Consider the following 17,865-nt stretch of genomic DNA (forward strand, 5'->3'; position numbering starts at 1 on the left):
TGATCTTTCTAATTAAAAAACTGATCCTGCTCTCTAGATCTACTACAAAGTGAGATTCTGAACATGCTATCAGTGAAATGTTCATCCTGAATCAGATGAGTTTTTACAAATGCTCTGGACTTTGCTTTTACTCTATATTCCGTGACACTTAAAGGTTAATCCTTCGTTGCATTTTGTTGAGATGTAGAATGTGCCTGATCATTGACTGACAAAGAGATCTAAACTGAGTATTTATTGCAGGAAACCACAGAAAACAAACTCTTGCATGTGCTTGATTTAAATTATTCCTTCTTTTCATCTAAATCTGCTAAACCAGCAGTTGCAGCTAATATGATAATGGGTGTGATTCATTATTAATATAGTATCTGCTGATCCCATAATTTCCCCAATTCAGTAATTGTTTGGGGATTTGCAAATCAGATAGGACCCACTGAATGTTAAAAAAAAATGCTGAAAATGGGAGTCTTCTCTATTTTCACTACTTCTTCTGGTAACCTTGAAGATGCACAAGGTGTTCTTTGGAAATTGCTTAGGTTAGGACTAAAGCCAGAAATTGTGATGACATGGTCAAATTAATTCTATATACGTTTAATTAAATTATTCAAACCCCTGATATAGACAGTTGTATTTCAGGTTGATGTTCATATTATTGTTTCATAAATAAAGAATTACTATTCAAGAAAACTGTATTGTATTTAGATAAGGATTGCTTTAAATATTGGTGTATTTGAAGACTTACTTTAATTTGGTTTAATCAAATTCCTCAGTTTATTTTGGTGTGCAAATTGTCCAGAATGAAATGTTTATTTAACACATGCTGTTTAGCTCTATGGTTTTTTTCCTAGTGTGTAGTTTAACACAGATAGAGATCGTTAGTAAACATGGGAGATAAAGCTGGAACTCAAGCTATGTGGGACACTGTGTGATTGTTTTTTCCTTATGGAAGCCTTAATAAGTCATCCTGCTTGTAAGAACTGTTCCAAATACCATGATATTATCCAGGACACATTTTTAAGTTGTAAAGAAGAAGAATTAGCTCATACAGGCTAGGCATCCTTTTTTTGCAGCACAATTGCAAATCATGTTCCTTGCAACTCTGTTTCCCATTCGCTGCCTTGGAACAGATGGTTTTTTTTTCTTTTGGCTCAACCATACACAATCCTTTAGAAAGAAGAGATTTTTAAATCTCCTGCAATATGCATGCATTTACTGCTCTTCAGACCACAGCTGTAAAAATTATGACACATGCACGGTTTTTAACTCAACAAAATACAAAAGCTCCCACATGGACAAGTATATTTTCTAACAAATACTAACAAATAACTGAAACATTTTCCAGTTTAGGTAGGGTATATAGTATAATGTTACAAAGTTCCTAATCTCAGAGTTGCTTTTGACAGCTACTGTTTCACTGCTTGTTAGAAGCACTCCTGGCATGAAATCCAGGGTGAGTGGCTTGCGAGCCGTTTTCTGTAAATGCCAACCACGCTAATGACTAGAGTAGTCATGATAAATGACTTTAACTCCCCACTATTCTCAACTGAACTTACTCGTTTATTATGTCTGCAAACTCCCGGATAGTGTCAGGGTCTCTTTTCACTGCTGAGTACCAATATAACAATTATGGCTGCCCCAGTTATTGCCCATGATTAGTTAGGAGTCTCCTGAAATGAGCTGCAATGTGATGCAACTGCTGCTTGTGTCAACATGATAGTAACTCTGCAGAGTCACTGTAGCAGTACGTTTGGTCAAATGTTAGTTTGGTATTTTAGAGGTTGTAGTGTTGCCTTCCTTGATTTTCTTTTTCTTGATCCAGCAAAAGTTGAGGCTGATGGCATGTAGGAGTTGTAGAATTATTCTGTGTAGCTGGGTATTTGCAGGAGCAGCAATGGATATGGTGCAGAATGGCTGCGGGTTTGGAAGGACTTTTTTTTTTCTGGTCAAAAAATACTGGTAAATCACCAGGAGCTTAACCTTCCAGCAGAACTGAGCAGCTGAGAATTGGAAGTTAGCCCTTCCCCAAACCCAGCCTTTAGGCACAAGTTTTCACGAGCATTCTGAAACTGAAATGGACAGTTTATTTTAAAGATTTTTAATGAAACTATTTAAGTTCTTTTTCTGTTTTAAGCAGTGTTTTCTACAGATATCTAAGACAGACCTGTGATCTCTGCTTAACTTTTTCAATTTGCAAACATTTTTATACTTGTGGGTGCAGTGAGTGTCCTTGTATACGTTTTACACCTCTGGATTATCAGAAGTTAATTGAGTTGAATAAATTCCTCATATAACACTACCCCAGTTAGCACAGTTTCACTGGATGAATATTGAACTGGTTATTAAATCACTGCTGTCTGAGAGACAAAAAACTGTGTATGCCGGCACACAGGATTTTCTGAGCTGCGTGCAGAGCTATAAATAACTTCTCAAGGTACACCCAGGCTGATAACTGAGGACTGGCTGGAAAATACATCACTGAGACATGAGTGCTGAAACAGGTAACAAACAGTATTGGTAACAAAGAGAAACACTGGAAACACATGGATAGTGATTTGATGTCTACGTTTTTGTGCTTCAAAGCCAGCATGCAAAGTGGAGGAAATGCAGCAGTTTCCAGAGATGTTGAGTCAGTCCTGTCCTGGTCTACTCAAGAAATACTGGTTTAGATCCAGTTAGGAGTGACAGCAAGATGCAAGGAATGTGTTTTGTTACTAATTCCAGTTCCTTTTTTTTTTTTTTTTCCTGTGCTGAAATATTTTTCTTCAGTCCTATGAAAAATGCCATGTTGATGGTACAAAAATTTATCTGTTTTGAAAATGAGGACGAAATTGCACAAAGAAGGCTGATACCAGCATCTGAGGCTCATGATAGCATCTAATCAGAATATATCTTAAAGAACCGAGCAGCTTCTGTGCTTGTCACGTTTGGCCTCCTCCAGAAGAGGAGTAACAATCTATTCTTGAAGAATTTGTATAGGAAGCAGAAGAAAATTCAGTAAAATCAAGACTTAAATTTGGAGCCAGAGGGGTATGAATGTGGACAGGGTGTGTGGTACCTTTTCTACATTCTGTTTTGATAAACTATTGCATTCTTCAGAAGGGAATTTATTATATATAAATCCATCTGAGTCATCAGTACTTAATTATTTTAATAAGCCTTTTCCTTTTCTGCCATCAACGGGGTAAATACAAGAAGGAGGAATACAAATAGTGAATTACAGTATTTGTGACTTATTTGGTAGGTTCCTTTAAATGAAATTTCAGTGTTGTATGCAGGGTAAAAATATTTCTTTGATGATTTGTTAATAATACTTTCCTTTTCCCAGCTGGATTCTGTCCTGCAGTAATATTCACAGCTGCAGAATGTTTCAGTGCGGATTGTATTGAAGACTAAAAACTGAAACAGTGTTGGGAAAGTTTCAGAATAAAGGTTAATGATGGAATTAATGGCAACTTATTGTTCTTAATGTGTTATCCAATTGATATCAGCTACTCTTTTTCTTTTAAAATGAGTCTGTCTTTTTGATCCCACAACTTGTGTTTAGTTTCTGCATCTATATGTTTAAATCTTAAGCCATTAATGTGAGTGTATAGTGCTCAAGCTATGATCATCAGCTATGATTTTTGCATGTATTTAGGAAGACTTTTCAAATAGTAATGTAATAGAAAAAAGAATAGAAGTTAGTCATGATGGTCAGACAAACATTTTAAACCCAAAACTGAGTTGTAAGGGCAAAAAATACATTCTGTAGGGCATGCTTGGGATTTGCTTTATTTTTTTAGCAGATTTTTTACAACTGGAAAACCATGTAGCAGTATGCAGAGCAACTGTCCTGTCCTGCTCATTCTGCTTGCTGACACTGGGAAATTTTTTTTTTTTTTCCTTTCAGATGCAGTTTCCACATCTGCTTACTCATCACCAGCCAAAAGTTTGGGAGACCCTGGAATAACTCCACTGTCTCCATCACATATTGTGGTAAGAAATGCACTTTTAACGTATACTGCATGCTGACATTAATTTTTCCTGCCTGTTTAGTGGGACATAGTATCTTTATAAAGCTGGCATTTCCTCACATAGTGATCCTTCCTGCACCATCCATACAGAGTCTTAAGTTAAATTTTGGTCACACTGGGGTTGGTGACAGAGCTCTCGTACACCTCATTGGGGTCCTGGTTTGGTTTTGTTTTTTTCTGAGCTGATTGATTTGCTTCTGCAGATTTTTATATCAAACCTAGGGGCTTCTTGATCCTCAGTGTTCCCAAGTTCTTACCACCAATTTGCTTAGGCAGCCCCTGAAAAGTCTCATTCTGTTCAGAAAAAAAAGAAGGGTATATATGATGCTTAACAGTAAAATTCAGATTCCCAGAGAAAAGAATCTTATTCCAACATAGAGCCTCAAAAAACCCCCGTTTTAGTTTCTTAAGGAAAATAGCCACTTCTGTAAGCTTGTAGAAGCAAGCAAGTGTCCCATAAAGGTTTTAATGTCCTGTATATCATGCTCATTTTGTTGATAAACTCCCATTAAAAATGTTTCATGTATTTTTAAGATCATCTGCATCATCTGTAACACAGTATATGCAACGTATTTCTCGCTATTGCAAGGGATAGTGCTCAGAACTCATCACCACCCTTGTCGAATTTCTTTCTTAGCTTTCAAGGTCAGAGTTGTGCAACTTGAGAATCTCCAGAGTTCTAGCTCATAAGGTTTTGCTTTTATTCCCTTCTTTCTCCATCTACTCTAGAACTTTCCCCTTTTACTGTTGTACTGAGGAATTTAATGCCCTCTTCTAGTTTGTTTGCTCCTTGAACTGTTTGAGGAAGACATAAATAACATACTGCCTTGGTTGAAAAGCTTTATTAGGAGAATCCAAACAACTGTTCCATTATTTGAGACCAAACATTATTACTCTAATTTCTCCATTTTAAGTAGCAGGCCTGTGGGTTGGTCCAGTAGGAGTACAGCAGAAAGGTGCTGGAAGTAGCTAGCGTGGGGGTAATGGAGATATGTGAGGAAGACGGTGGAGTACTGCTCATAGAGTGAGGACATTTGGCAGTTCCTCTGTAAAAGATGATAACAATTCCTTCAAAATGTTACTGGGAATACAGGGTGAGCAGCAATGGTCGAGCACTTGGATACAACCTGTATAGTGATGGGTTGACAGGGGTTCTGTGGCTGTTTTTCAAAATGATGTGTGTGCAGGCAGGTGTTTTATTACCCTCCTTCCCTGTCTACCCACCTGCAGCATGTAGCCCTTTCAACAGTGTTTCTAGCCTGTTCCCTCCCTGTCTTGGTACGTTGTTAGTGCTTCAGCCACAATCAGCATGTCAAGAGTAGTTCCTTGCTGTTCATTGCTTATTCCTTCTTTAGGTAGGATTTATGTTGGGCAGCAGCATCCTGGAGTGGTACAGTTCCTTGTTTATTCATGTCATGCATCGTATCATATATCTTATAATGATTTAGGCCATAACCATTGCACCTCTTCTAGTTAATGTTCCCATGTTGCCCTTGACAGTGCTTCTTTGACTGGACTACAGGATTACAAGTAAAAGGCAGGGAGAAGGACTCAAATTCATTATAAGCTGCTGAACAGCCTTCCACATTGTAGCATAGGGAGGAGGAAAGAATGCATGTAGTGCTTACAGAATAAGTGTTATGTAAATTCTTCATAAATAATTATCATGATATATAAGGCTTATTACTGTATTTTGGTTTGTTCTATCTCCACTAGTTTTGAATGGTAGTAGTACCACATATTCAAGGTTATGACATAGTTACATCCTAAAACCACCAAATAAGTCCCAAATTTACCACACTGATAGGTGTAAATATATTCTTTAATTGATCAGTTTAAGGGAAGAAAAAAACAAACCCTGGTGTTTAGCCATAAGTTTTAAGGATACAGGATAACAGCTATTCCAAAAAATGAGTGTCAAGGAAACTCTTGATTCAGAAGGTTATGTATAAAAGCCTCCAGCAAATATGTTGAGTTGTTTATGGAATTTTTACTTCCACTGGAATGTGCAGCTTTGGTATTGGCTTCTATAAACAAATGCAACTTTAGGGAAGTCCTTATTTCCACTAAAGAGATAGACATGTCTCGGAGAGCAGGAGTACTGAAGGGTAAAGGCAGGTTACAGTTATTCTAATCATTGACTCAGTGCCTATTTTGCTTCTGCTGTTTAACAGAAGGACTCTGATGCAGACGATGCTGTAGAACAGTTATATCTTGTTGTTGTGGCTATTGATTTTGGCACAACATCCAGTGGCTACGCCTACAGCTTCACCAAGGAACCAGAATGTATTCATGTAATGAGGTAAGGGCTGCAATGCAGCATTTAGTTTTCAATAGTGATAACACAGAGTGTCTGCAGTAGCTATAGATGTTTCCTACAGGAGCCTGAAATGTCTGGGTTTGTGTGCTGTTGCCACAGTGCACACCTTCTTTTGGTTATAGTTTTTTGTTGCATCTTATTTTATTCTAATTTGCTTTAATAATCTTTGTGAACATGTTCTCTCTCTGTTCTTTTGCTGAGTTTACAAGATGACATGAGTAAAGGGAGTAATCAGTGAGTATTTAAAATTGTTCAGGGAGCAGTGATAATTAAGTCAGGATGCCCTTATCTTGGTGACTGAGAGAAACTACACATTTGTTAAGGGTCATGGGATTTTCCAGGAGCTGCCCATCCCCTGTAGTCATGCCTGTGTACAGTTGTGTGTAGTACACTATTACTGGTAGTTAATTATTTGGCTGATTGAAGCTTTTTACTGTGAAATTTGAATCAAATCTCTGATAATGAACCAGTGATATTGGGAAATCAGCAATCAAAAGGCATGAATGTGCAAATTAAGGTTTCCTGTGTGATCTGTTCTGTATTTTATGTGTGTAAGGGACAGACATATGCTGTGTAGGGGATTTTAAAAAATTATTTCTTTATCAAATAAACACAGTATAAATCTATGCATATAAATCTAATGGAAGCACAAATGCAGAAGCTATTATGGCAGGTACCTGAAAGGATTCTCCTACAAATAATTTTTATAGTCCTTCTTAAAAGTTTGGTTTAATAACTATACAATTCTTATCAAAGTATCTTTAAAATTACTATATGGTAACAAGACCAAGTTACAGATAATTTCAGGTGTAAACAAAGTTTGTATGAAAAGCTGAGCTGTAGAAGTTCTAAACAAAGCTGCTGTCATAGCAGTAGGCAGTGTGCTGTTTGCAGCACTGTAATACTGAGAACAAAAGGACAAGAAGACTAACTTGCTGTCATATATTGCTGTGATATATTGAAATTTTTCTAAGCAGAGATGCTGGCTGGATGCAGCTCTCTAAATCTCAGCAGACAGGATTGATTGTGCAGTCAGCCTGAATAGCTGGTTCGTATAGGGTTGCAAAGTTTTTCAGAGACCTACTGCAACCGAGTGATTAGAAATACTGGCTAAAGGGAGGCAAACCCTGGAATGGTGTTACACCGTCCAGTTGGAAAGACACCTACTGTTTTCAGTATGGAGAAGTCATGCCTCAGGGCTTTTTATGCATCTCATCCATCTGTTGTTCTTTGAGCAGCCCGGGAAGCTGCGTGAGGCTAGAAGTCAAAGGACTGGCCGTGGGTTGCTGTCACAGGCAGGTTACAGGGTTGTCAAGTGAGAACCCATGTTGATCAATTCCTGTTTTCTTTAGACAGCAAATAATTAATCCCATTCAGCATCTCTGAAGCTGTTCCCTGAGCAAGCCTAATCCTGTGTACTGTGTTGTTCCTAAACTCTCCATGAAGATTTTACTCTGTGAAATCACTGCTGCTCCTAGGGATGGCCTGTAAGTGCTTGGAACTCTGAATCTTATCTTAGGACCTAATTTTGCCATTGGAGTCACAGTGTACTGCAGTAAATTACAGACTAGATTCTCCTTCTTGGGTACCAGGCTTCCTGCTGTAGATCACTGGGACACTGAAATCTAGGTGCTGTGTGGCCAGCTGAGAGTGTATTCCAAACCTTAACTGACATTTTGCTGCTTATGGTTCAAACCACCATGTTTTCTTCCTTCTGCAATAACGGGAGCCCGGTTGTGATTTCAGACCTGTGTAGATATTGTGTGAGATACTGATGTAAAAAGAAATGAAAAGTTTGAATTAATCTATTCCCAACCAGAAGAGAGAAATATATTTTTCCAGGAGAAATATATTAATATTTCCAACAGGTATTTCAAACAATAGAAAATCTTTTAATAAGATTTTTTTTTAAAAAAAAGTAAGTATTAGTGGCAGGGAAGGATTTTGGGAAAGACACAGCTGAAACTGACTTAGGAAATAATGTATATAATACTTTTTTATATATTTCTATAGAAATACTAATGAAATTGAATGAAAAGAACATTATGTGTATCAAAATAAGGCTTCAGGTAGTTTAGAAGGTATTAAGAGGCTCAGACTCTGTGTATAATGAGGCTTACATGTAGGGTAATTTACAAATATTTCAGCAGAGTAAATGTAACTTCCCGCCCGCACTCCAGAATGTTTATGTTAAAATAAAGCATGCCAATGATGCGTGGTCCTCTGTACTTCCTAACATTTTTTCCACCTTCCCTCCTTAGTGTTGATCCTTTCCAGACATTTAGATTTCTGAATGCCTTTTAACAAAGCTCCTTTTCTGTAAATGTCTCAGCGAAGGGTAAAATGAGTTTCTTTAGAAGGTCGTGCTTTGGAGAAGAGTGAACACAGGGGGCTGTAGTACCAAGTTTGAGTATAGTGTCACCAAAGTCACAGTTCTAATCATGTAATTAGTAGACAAAGTCATGTTTTTGACTCTGTGTGTTTATTTGCTTATCACCGGGCTGTGATGCTCAGTATTAAAATATAACAATGTATAAGCCTTGACCTAACAAGGTTCTTTAAGCATATAATTAGCTGTAAATGTGTGAGTAGCCTCACTCATGTCAGTAGACTGAAGCATGTGTTTGGAGTTGGGTGCTTCTGGATGATCAATGACTTCACTTGGATGGCATAATGTTAGTTACTGTTTTATTAGTTTTTGGTAATACATCATGCCTGGTGCCTCTTGCTAGTTCCCCACAGCTTCTGTAAAGGTAATTGTGGGTACCTTCAGGTTCCTGTTGCAGAGTGGAAGTACATGTTAAAATGAGTCCTATTTTCTGCATACCTGGAGACTGAGGGAATGCCTGTGAGCAGCCTGGTCAGGAGTGCAGCAAGCACTGCAGTGGGCAGGGCGGTGCCAGAGCCATAGTGAAAGATAGTTTGGTGCTGTAGAACAAATTAATGATGTCTCATTTGACAGGAATACATGAGGACTCACACAGTTTTGAAAAACTCTCATTAATTTATAGGCACTTACCTGAAGTTATAAATTTGGTTCCTGTTTAAATAGCAGCACACTGAATGTGAGAGTTTAACAAATGGAGAAAAAGAAATGGGGGGGGGAAAAAAAAGCTTGTGATTATGAAACAAATTGCAGCCTGTCTTTGGAAGGAAGGAGAATGTGGTCTTTTTTCAGTGTAACTTTACTTCAACCTTCAGGTTTTTCCTTTTCCCTCTCTCCCCTGGTTGTGTTTCTTGGCAGACACACGCTTGCCTTTCTTCTGCACACACACTCCTGGCAGCGTTGGGCTGCGTTGTGATGACCCCACTGCTTTGTTTCTGTGGCTGTTGAGCTGCAGGTCCAGATCAAATTCTCATCACTCTGCACAGACCACTCTCTTTGCTCTGCCTGTTAGCCAGATTCATGTGTAAGGAAGGGCATTTCTCTGACCTTAGTGTAACCTTGTGATCCTTTCCACACTAACTTATCTCCTTTCTTTATTTTCACTTTTAATATACAGTCAGATTCTGTCTGGCTATAAACACATCTTGAGCTATTCCACTTAATAACAGCCTAGGAACTGGACTTCTCTGTCTGAATTCAGGCAGAAATCTGCTTTGGATTCTGCTTCAGTAGATTTTTAGCTCTGACACTGCTTTGAGGAAATATCCCCTGCGTGCATTTAGAGTACTACTGGCTTTTATTAGTACATGCTCTTAATAGACTTTTCCATATTTTTATTTTTCTTAAAATTATCATTACCATTATTTTGTCTGTATTGAGACTATGAAATAAACCTGCCCATGGAGGTGTTTAAATCCTGGCCCTACCTCCTACTGACTAGAAGCCTCCACTAACTGGAGTGAGGCTAGGACTCAACCTGAGAAGAGTCTCACAGTCAGGAGTTCCCACACACATGCCTTTGCAGTGATTCTAGAAGAGATGCCACACAGGAATATTTTTGTATTTCTGATTGCAAGTGGTAAAGTTGGACTTTGCCTTCTGGGTCCTCATTGCTCTTTCTGTGACTGAACAGTAATACAGACTGAGGACATTTGAACCTGCTGAGCAATTATTGTCTCTAGTTTCCATCAAAAACTCATCAGGAAGTGAATATCCCACTCTCTAGGTGGCTTTGAAAATTTCAACCCACACCACTGAGCATCAATTTGTCTTCATTTAAACTGCACGTTAAGTGTACTTATTCCGGAAAGAGATGTGCTTAGCCCTAATGAAAAATGAAGAAGTATTGTTATTGGCCCCATCCTATTTATGGCATTTCCCACCAGTGACTCAGAATGAATCATTAATGATTCCAGGCAAAACCGACAGCAGTCTGTCTCCTCTCTGCTTGCAGCGGGTGGGTGGGATTGAACAATCTGGTGAAATAGGCAGCGTGTTCTGTTCCTGGGCTCTGGGATTCCAGCTTCTTCACATTGGAACCATATGTTTGCTGTAACACCTACTCGAAGATTTTGGAGTTGACCAAGTACATTTCTAGCAGCAGGTTAGAAGAAATCATCTGGAGCCGAGCCCTTGCCAGCTGGTAATAGCTCAGGGGCTGGGCAGGGTGGCTGGGGAAGTTTAGGAAAGCTTTTTCCAAGTGGATGAAGGTGGAAATCATTCCATTTCTCATCATGCTCTTCTGAGTAGTGGAATTGCCCCCTGCACTGAAGTAAATTCATAAGCATTCAAAGCAAAGCAGATTTTGCTCTGTTTGATCTAGTGGAGTGGTCTGACGGGTTCTCAGCACTTTAGAAGATCCTGTTCCTTGTTACTTTGCCAAGGATTAACCCCTTAGGTGGCAGTTTTCCATGTCAGTTGTCTGCCTTGGTCTGGAGGGCAATTAATTTTCAATTGCCTCAACTGTTTGACAGTGAAACAGAAAGGCTTTTTTTCTTTTTCCCTATGTTATCTTCCTATGTCACATAAACAAATAGCACAGAACAAGGCAACCTTTTTTGTGATTCAGAAAAAGGACTTTGGCAGAAGTGTATTATGAAAGTGTTTTGCTATTTTTAGAGAAAAGCAATCAACATGTGGTTTGTTAATGAATGCAGTTGCCTGTGGGATCTTAAATTGGCTCCTGTTTGAGCTGTGCTATGATTATGTCCGACAGCATAAAGCAGATTTTCCACTGATGTCTTTTTAAGAAAACGTTTTCTGGTAAGTGTTTGTTTCCCATGCTGAAAGTACTTGTATATGGGCTGAGGAGGAACAGCAATGCAAGTTTCTTGTTCTTCCATTCTGCTTTTTTTTTTTTTTTTTTTTGTGATGGAGAAGTGAGGAGAAGACAAGGATGCTCCCAGCTGACTGTGGTACAACCTTCTACTCTCTAACCTTGTCGTCCCACCATGCCCGCCCTCCTAGTTCCTATTGCTGGGTGTTCCCATATTCAGTGTTCCTATTTATTTCTTTATCCATTCTGAGAAGCAAGCTTTGGATGGCTTTTGCCTTAATACTTTCGTGCCTCTGGGGTCTTCCTGAAGATACCTTCACAATCTTGACAAGATAGGGTGGTTTTATGCACTGTTTTCAAAGGGTGATAGTGAGATGTTTTGGTGTCTATAAGATACTTGGGGGCTGGGAGAGTCAGTTTTATTTTTTACAGCCAAAAATGTTTACAGCATTTTGGGCATTTAAAACACAAACCCCATCCACTTAGCTGAGTAGAGAATGCAATGCAGAGAGCTCAACATCTGCAGAGAAGTCTTCAGAGTTGCAGGTGTCAGGAAATGAGGCACCTGCTCCGGTGCTGGTAGAACTGGCTTGTGCTGCTTCAGAGAGAGTTCTGTGACAGACACAGGGATTTACTCAACTCCTCCACAGTGCTCAGCTGACAAGCAGGTCCCCAGTTCAAAATGGGGAAAATCTCCCATATGAGTAAGCATTCATGGAGTCTGACTGGCAGCTGGATAGGCCACTCATTTTGAAGATTTGTGTTTTCATTAGTAGTGTTCTTGGATAATCGCTTGATTTTTTTTTTTTTTAATTTTTATTTTTTGCTGTACAGTATTTATGATGTACATGTGCTTCATTTGAAAGTTAAGTTATGCAAAACTGTTTCTTTGTTAATTGTGTGTACCTTCAGGGACCTCATATTCTTATCAAAGACAGAGTATTATTATATCCTTAAAGGTTATACAACTTAACTGCAAAATTTATTGAATTAACTGAAATGAATATGATGGTCCTCTTTTCTTGGATGTGACTAAAACCACTTGATTTTGATATTGCAAGTGTTGAAATTAATATCTTTGGAGAGAAAGCAGTCTGTGCAATCTGCCATCACATTGCTTTTCCCATGATACTCTATTTTTTCTGCTGCTCTAAACATTAATATCACTTACTGAAGCTGTTTCACTTGTTGGATAGACGATGGGAAGGTGGAGATCCAGGAGTATCCAATCAGAAGACACCAACCACTATCCTCCTAACACCAGAGAGGAAGTTTCATAGCTTTGGGTATGCAGCAAGAGATTTCTACCATGACTTGGATCCTACTGAATCAAAGCACTGGTTGTATTTTGAAAAGTTTAAGATGAAGCTACATACCACTGGTGTAAGTAATTACCAATTTTCTTGGATAATTATGCATTTGCTACTCTCAGATTATCTTCCTGTCGACAGGACTAGATTTCTGCCTAAAGACTGTCAATGAGACATGAAGCAGCTCTATTGCTATGTTTGGAGAGTAAATAAAAAAAAAATAAACTCTCCAGTTAACATAATGGTTCATTTTGCTTCTCACTGCATCTGGCAAGAATATTTTGCCAGCTTTCTTTCTAGATCTTAGAATTTTAATATCTACTTTGCTTAGATCTTCACGTCCTGATTTTCCTGGGTGAAATTCATAGCTGTCTAGGGAGTCTGCATGAGGTTGGTTTGTTCATAAATATACTCAGAAAGCAGAAATGGAACATGAGAGCCATACTGAACTCTAGTGCAGAGGAGCAAATTTACCCAGAGATCATTGTCAAAACTGCAAGTGCAAATCATATTGTTAATTTGATGTTATTCCTACTGATTATATTTTTGTCTTTAATCTGTTCTAAAGCATTGGGAATTGGCCAGTATTTTTTGTACTGAGGAGTTTTCTGGTTTTGTGTGTTGGTGGGTAGCCAAAAATTTATGCTTTTAACTCTTGGATGAAATATCATGCATATGGAGCTTTGTTGCAATTAATTACAGATGCATTTATTGTAATTATTTCTATTTAGTCTACATTTTTCTCTCTGCCTGCAGTTATCTGTAGACATAGTAGGTATTTAAAAACAAAGTCTAAAATAAGCAGCAAATGTCATGCTCCAGGAAATTCAAGTGATGAGTTAGATCCTCTTCAGAACAATTTTGTCACTTTTTCCTAACCAGGTGGATAATGAAGAATTCCCTTTACTCAAGCAGTGGGAATTAATTTCATGTTTACCTTTTCCTTTTAATAACTTCCTGGGTTTTTTTGTTGATGTAGAATCTTACCATGGAGACAGACCTGACAGCTGCAAATGGCAAAAAAGTCAAAGCACTTGAGATATTTGCTTATGCTCTGCAATACTTTAAGGAACAGGCACTAAAGGTAAGGTAATGCTTCCTTATCTAGATTTATTTTTTTTTGGTATTTATAACTGGTATAAATATGAGCTTAACACTTCTAACCCTGCCAAGCTTTGACCTCAGCAGTGTTTGATGTAAACAAAGCAAGGCAGCTGCAGACACTCTAGGCAAGCTGTGGAGTCTGGAGAGCTCACAGTAGCCTGAAGTCATTTCCCTTCACACAGGGGCAGCTTGGTTCACTAATAGTACACGTATCCCTGTGATGCAGAGTTCTGATTATCTTCTTACAGACTTAAATGTTTTCTACTGCTTTTTTCATGAAAAAAACATTGATTTGAGAACAAAATGTAAAAGTGCAAGAGCTGACATTGGGTCCTGCTTTCTCCCTCTGCACTTCTGGTGCTGGGATCATGGATTGTTCTGTATTCTCACAAGGTTCTCTCTCATGTTAAAGAGTTGACACTGTGAAAGCTAATAGGATGGGCACATACTGATGTCTCCTGCCACAACCTGACTTTGTTGTCACTGGTTAAGCAACAGGAATTCAGATCAGCTCGATTTATTTTGTAATAAAAAGATTATTAAAAGCTTGCTTATAATTTAGCGACTTGAGTCTCACTGTAAGTCTGTATGAAGATGACCTGCTGAGATGTACAAGCTGGCTAACCTGATGGAAATAGTGTAATTATGCCAGTGCAATGATCTGCACAGGCTGCTGGATTGCACTGAGAGGTTCAGTATATTGGCCTGTGTGGAATTCTGGACCAGTGCAGTGCAGATATATAGCCTCTGTTACCCAAACCAACACAGGAACCTGTGCACAACACTCCTTTATTCTGTTTTTCCTTTATTCAGTTAAACTGAAGTGTGTGTGCCATAGAGCTGCAGTTAGGCTATGGGATTTGGGTCCTGTGCTGACCCTTTGCAGGGGTGAATTTTGTGTTGTGCTGTCAAATAGAATCATTGAGGTTGGAAAAGAACTTTAAGATCATCAAGTCTCATCACGAACATAGCATTGGCAACTTCACCACTAAATCAGCAGCACCACATCTACATGTCTTTTAAATACCTCCAGGGACAGAGACTCTGCTTCCCTGGACAGCCTGTTCCAGGGCTTGACAAGCCTTTCAGGGAAAAAAAAATTCTGAATATCATCTGAACCTTCCCTGGTGCAACTTGAGGCCATTTCCTCTTGTCCTCTTTCTTGTTTCGGAGAAGAGACCTCCTCCCACCTTGCTCTAACCTCCTTTCAGGTAGCTGTAGAGAGCGAGGTCTCCCCTGAGCCTCCTTTTTCTCCATGATAAAAGAGCCACCATTCCCTCAGCAACTCCTCACATGACTTATTCTTTGGACCCCTCACCAGCTTTGTTGCTCTTCTTTGGACCGCTCCAGCACCTCGGTGTCCTTTTTGTAGTGAGGGGCCCAAAACTGAACCCAGGATTTGAGATGTGGCCTCATTGGTGCCCACTACAGGGGGATGATCCATGATCCCTGCCGTAGTCCTGCTGGCCACACTGGTGCTGATACAAGCCAGGATGCTGTTGGCCTTCTTGGCCACCTGGACACACTGATGGCTCGTATTCAGCTGGCTGTCAACTAACACTCCGAGGTCCTTTTCCACAGGGCAGCTTTCCAGCTGCTCTTCCCCAAGCCTGTAGCATTGCATGGGGTTGTGGTGACCCAGATGCAGGACCTGCTACTTGGCTTTGTTGAACCTCATAAAACTAGCCTTGGCCCATTGATCCAGCCTGTCTGTGTCCCTCTGCAGAACCTCGTTACCTTCAAGCAGGTCAACACTCCTGCCCAACTTAGTGTCCTCTGCATTATGTGGTTGCCCTGATGCTGAATGCACATTTATGCAGAAAATCTAACGAGCATTAGGCAGAAGCAAAAAGGCAGACATCTGTTAGGGGTTTAATTTTAAATTAGTATTGTGTTCTGATAGACTCCCTCCATTTATGCTGCCTTGTTTTTTCTTTTTTTTTTTTTTTTTTTTTTCTGCTGTGGTTGGTGTTGGTGGGGAAAATGCATTTTGTTTTCCATTTTCCATTTGAAATGTAGCAATACTCATTTCTTGTAACATTCCTCTTGGGCCACAAGATTGTTTTTTGTATTCTTTTGTGAAATATATGTCTGCAGTAAACACTTCTGGAGACTTAAAATCTCATATAAACACTGAGATGTCAGTTAAGTACACATTGGCTTCAAACTTGCCACTACAACATAACATAAGCATAGTAGTTGCTGGGCCAAATCAGAGCATTCACCTCAGCAAGCATTGTTTAAAATAACCATGCTGTTAAAAACCAACCTACTTTTTTGATTGGGTTTAATTTATTCTCTGTCAGATCTCAATCTATTCTTTATTGCTCCAGAGAAGCAATCCTGCTGCTACAACTCAAAGTCCTCATCTTGTCAAAGACTTATTTAACTAGATTTTGGAGTTGATTGTGGAGTCGTGGACATGAACTCATGCGTAGCCTGGGGAAATTCTTAGTGAATATGAATGCTGTTGAGTGCGATCCCATGTATTTGCTGTCCTGTCTGTTCAGGGCTACATCCTTTCTTGATGTTAATAACTAAATCCCTGTGATTTGTGAGTGCATGCTGAAACTAATTAGACAAGCAATGTAAATGAACTGTTACTTTGGACTATAATCTGCCCGTTCCTAGTGCACAGTGCAGTATAAAGGTACTACTTTTCTAGCCTGGAGTTTTGGACTGCAGCATAGCTAAACAAACACAACACCTTGGCACAGAACATGCAGAAACTTTTTTTTTTTTTTTAATTTTATATTCTAAAGGCCTGTTGTTCACCTTTCTGAACTTTTCCCTGTTTGGATGGAGATTTAGATAGGACATATGGTAATGACATTTTGCTTGGAACCTTTCCCAAAACATGTCACTATATCACCTAATTTGCAAATGCAATACAGACTTTCCTTTTTTTAAGGAGAAAAAAAGGACAATAAAAAAAACTAAACTGGTCTCAAAGGTTTGCTTAAAGCAAAATTTTCAAGGCACAGTCAGTCTTTTTTTTTTTTTTTTTTTAAGATTTAACTGTAACTTCCCCCTGCTAACCGAGTTGTAAAAATTTGATTTAAAGGTAAGTGGTGAAGAATTTAACTGTAACTTCCCCCTGCTAACCGAGTTGTAAAAATTTGATTTAAAGGTAAATGGTGTATAAAGAAGACATTGAAAAATCCAGTTTGTAAAACAACAATCATCAGTGATACTTCAGAATTTTTCTGTGTATTAATCAAGATGCAAATGTTAATTCTCCAAGCTGACAGCAAATCCCACACTGTGACGGAGAATGTACATAAACATTTTGTCATTTTCAGCAGTGCATGAGCTGCTTTTGGAAAAACTAACCTTTTTAATTCATCTTAAGCAGTAAACCATTCTATAGACCTCCTTGAGAAGCCATTGGGCCTAATCCCAGCTTTTGGCACAATAAACCATTCTTGACAGGTTGGCAATAATTCTGATTTGTAGCATAGATGTAACAGGAAACAAATTAAGAGGAGAAAGCTACTAGAACCAGTGGAAAATAATGTTTTCTTATAGAGCTGAGACCCATCATTTTGCGTTCACCTCTGTTTTCCTCTTATTTAGGAGCTCAGTGACCAAGGAGGCTCAGACTTTGAAAACACTGAAGTAAGATGGGTCATTACAGTGCCTGCCATTTGGAAGCAACCTGCAAAGCAGTTTATGAGACAAGCTGCCTACAAGGTAAGATTACAGTCTGGATGTAGAAATACACCTTTAAAGGCCTAATTGGTAGGCTAAACAATTAGCTCTAGGATGACCTGTATAGAAAAGGTCTAGAAAAGAGTCAGATTAGAAACATTGAAAAAGGAGTTAACTCGACTAAGCAGTAGTTTTAAGTCTTCACCTTAAGTATTCCCCTCTTAAATGCCTTTTTCTTTCTATTTACTTTTATATATTGATGTCCCTTAGTGCAGACCCTAATGTTTTAGTCATCTCGTACGTTGTAT

General features: G+C 38.8%; 1 protein-coding gene across 1 annotated transcript; it reads left to right on the top strand.

Moving 5' to 3' along the window:
- Window positions 1–3,886: 3,886 nt before the first annotated feature.
- On the top strand, window positions 3,887–17,599 carry LOC103772680 (heat shock 70 kDa protein 12A-like; the record flags this gene model as incomplete). Its single annotated transcript, XM_008940023.1, has 5 exons — window positions 3,887–3,972; window positions 6,185–6,312; window positions 12,689–12,875; window positions 13,782–13,886; window positions 17,483–17,599. Coding segments are annotated over 5 exons (623 nt in total), but the record flags the coding sequence as incomplete, so codon positions are not given.
- Window positions 17,600–17,865: the final 266 nt, after the last annotated feature.

The sequence above is a fragment of the Merops nubicus genome, unplaced genomic scaffold (genome assembly GCF_000691845.1).
Source record: "Merops nubicus isolate BGI_N331 unplaced genomic scaffold, ASM69184v1 scaffold13175, whole genome shotgun sequence".
NCBI classification, from domain to species: domain Eukaryota; kingdom Metazoa; phylum Chordata; class Aves; order Coraciiformes; family Meropidae; genus Merops; species Merops nubicus.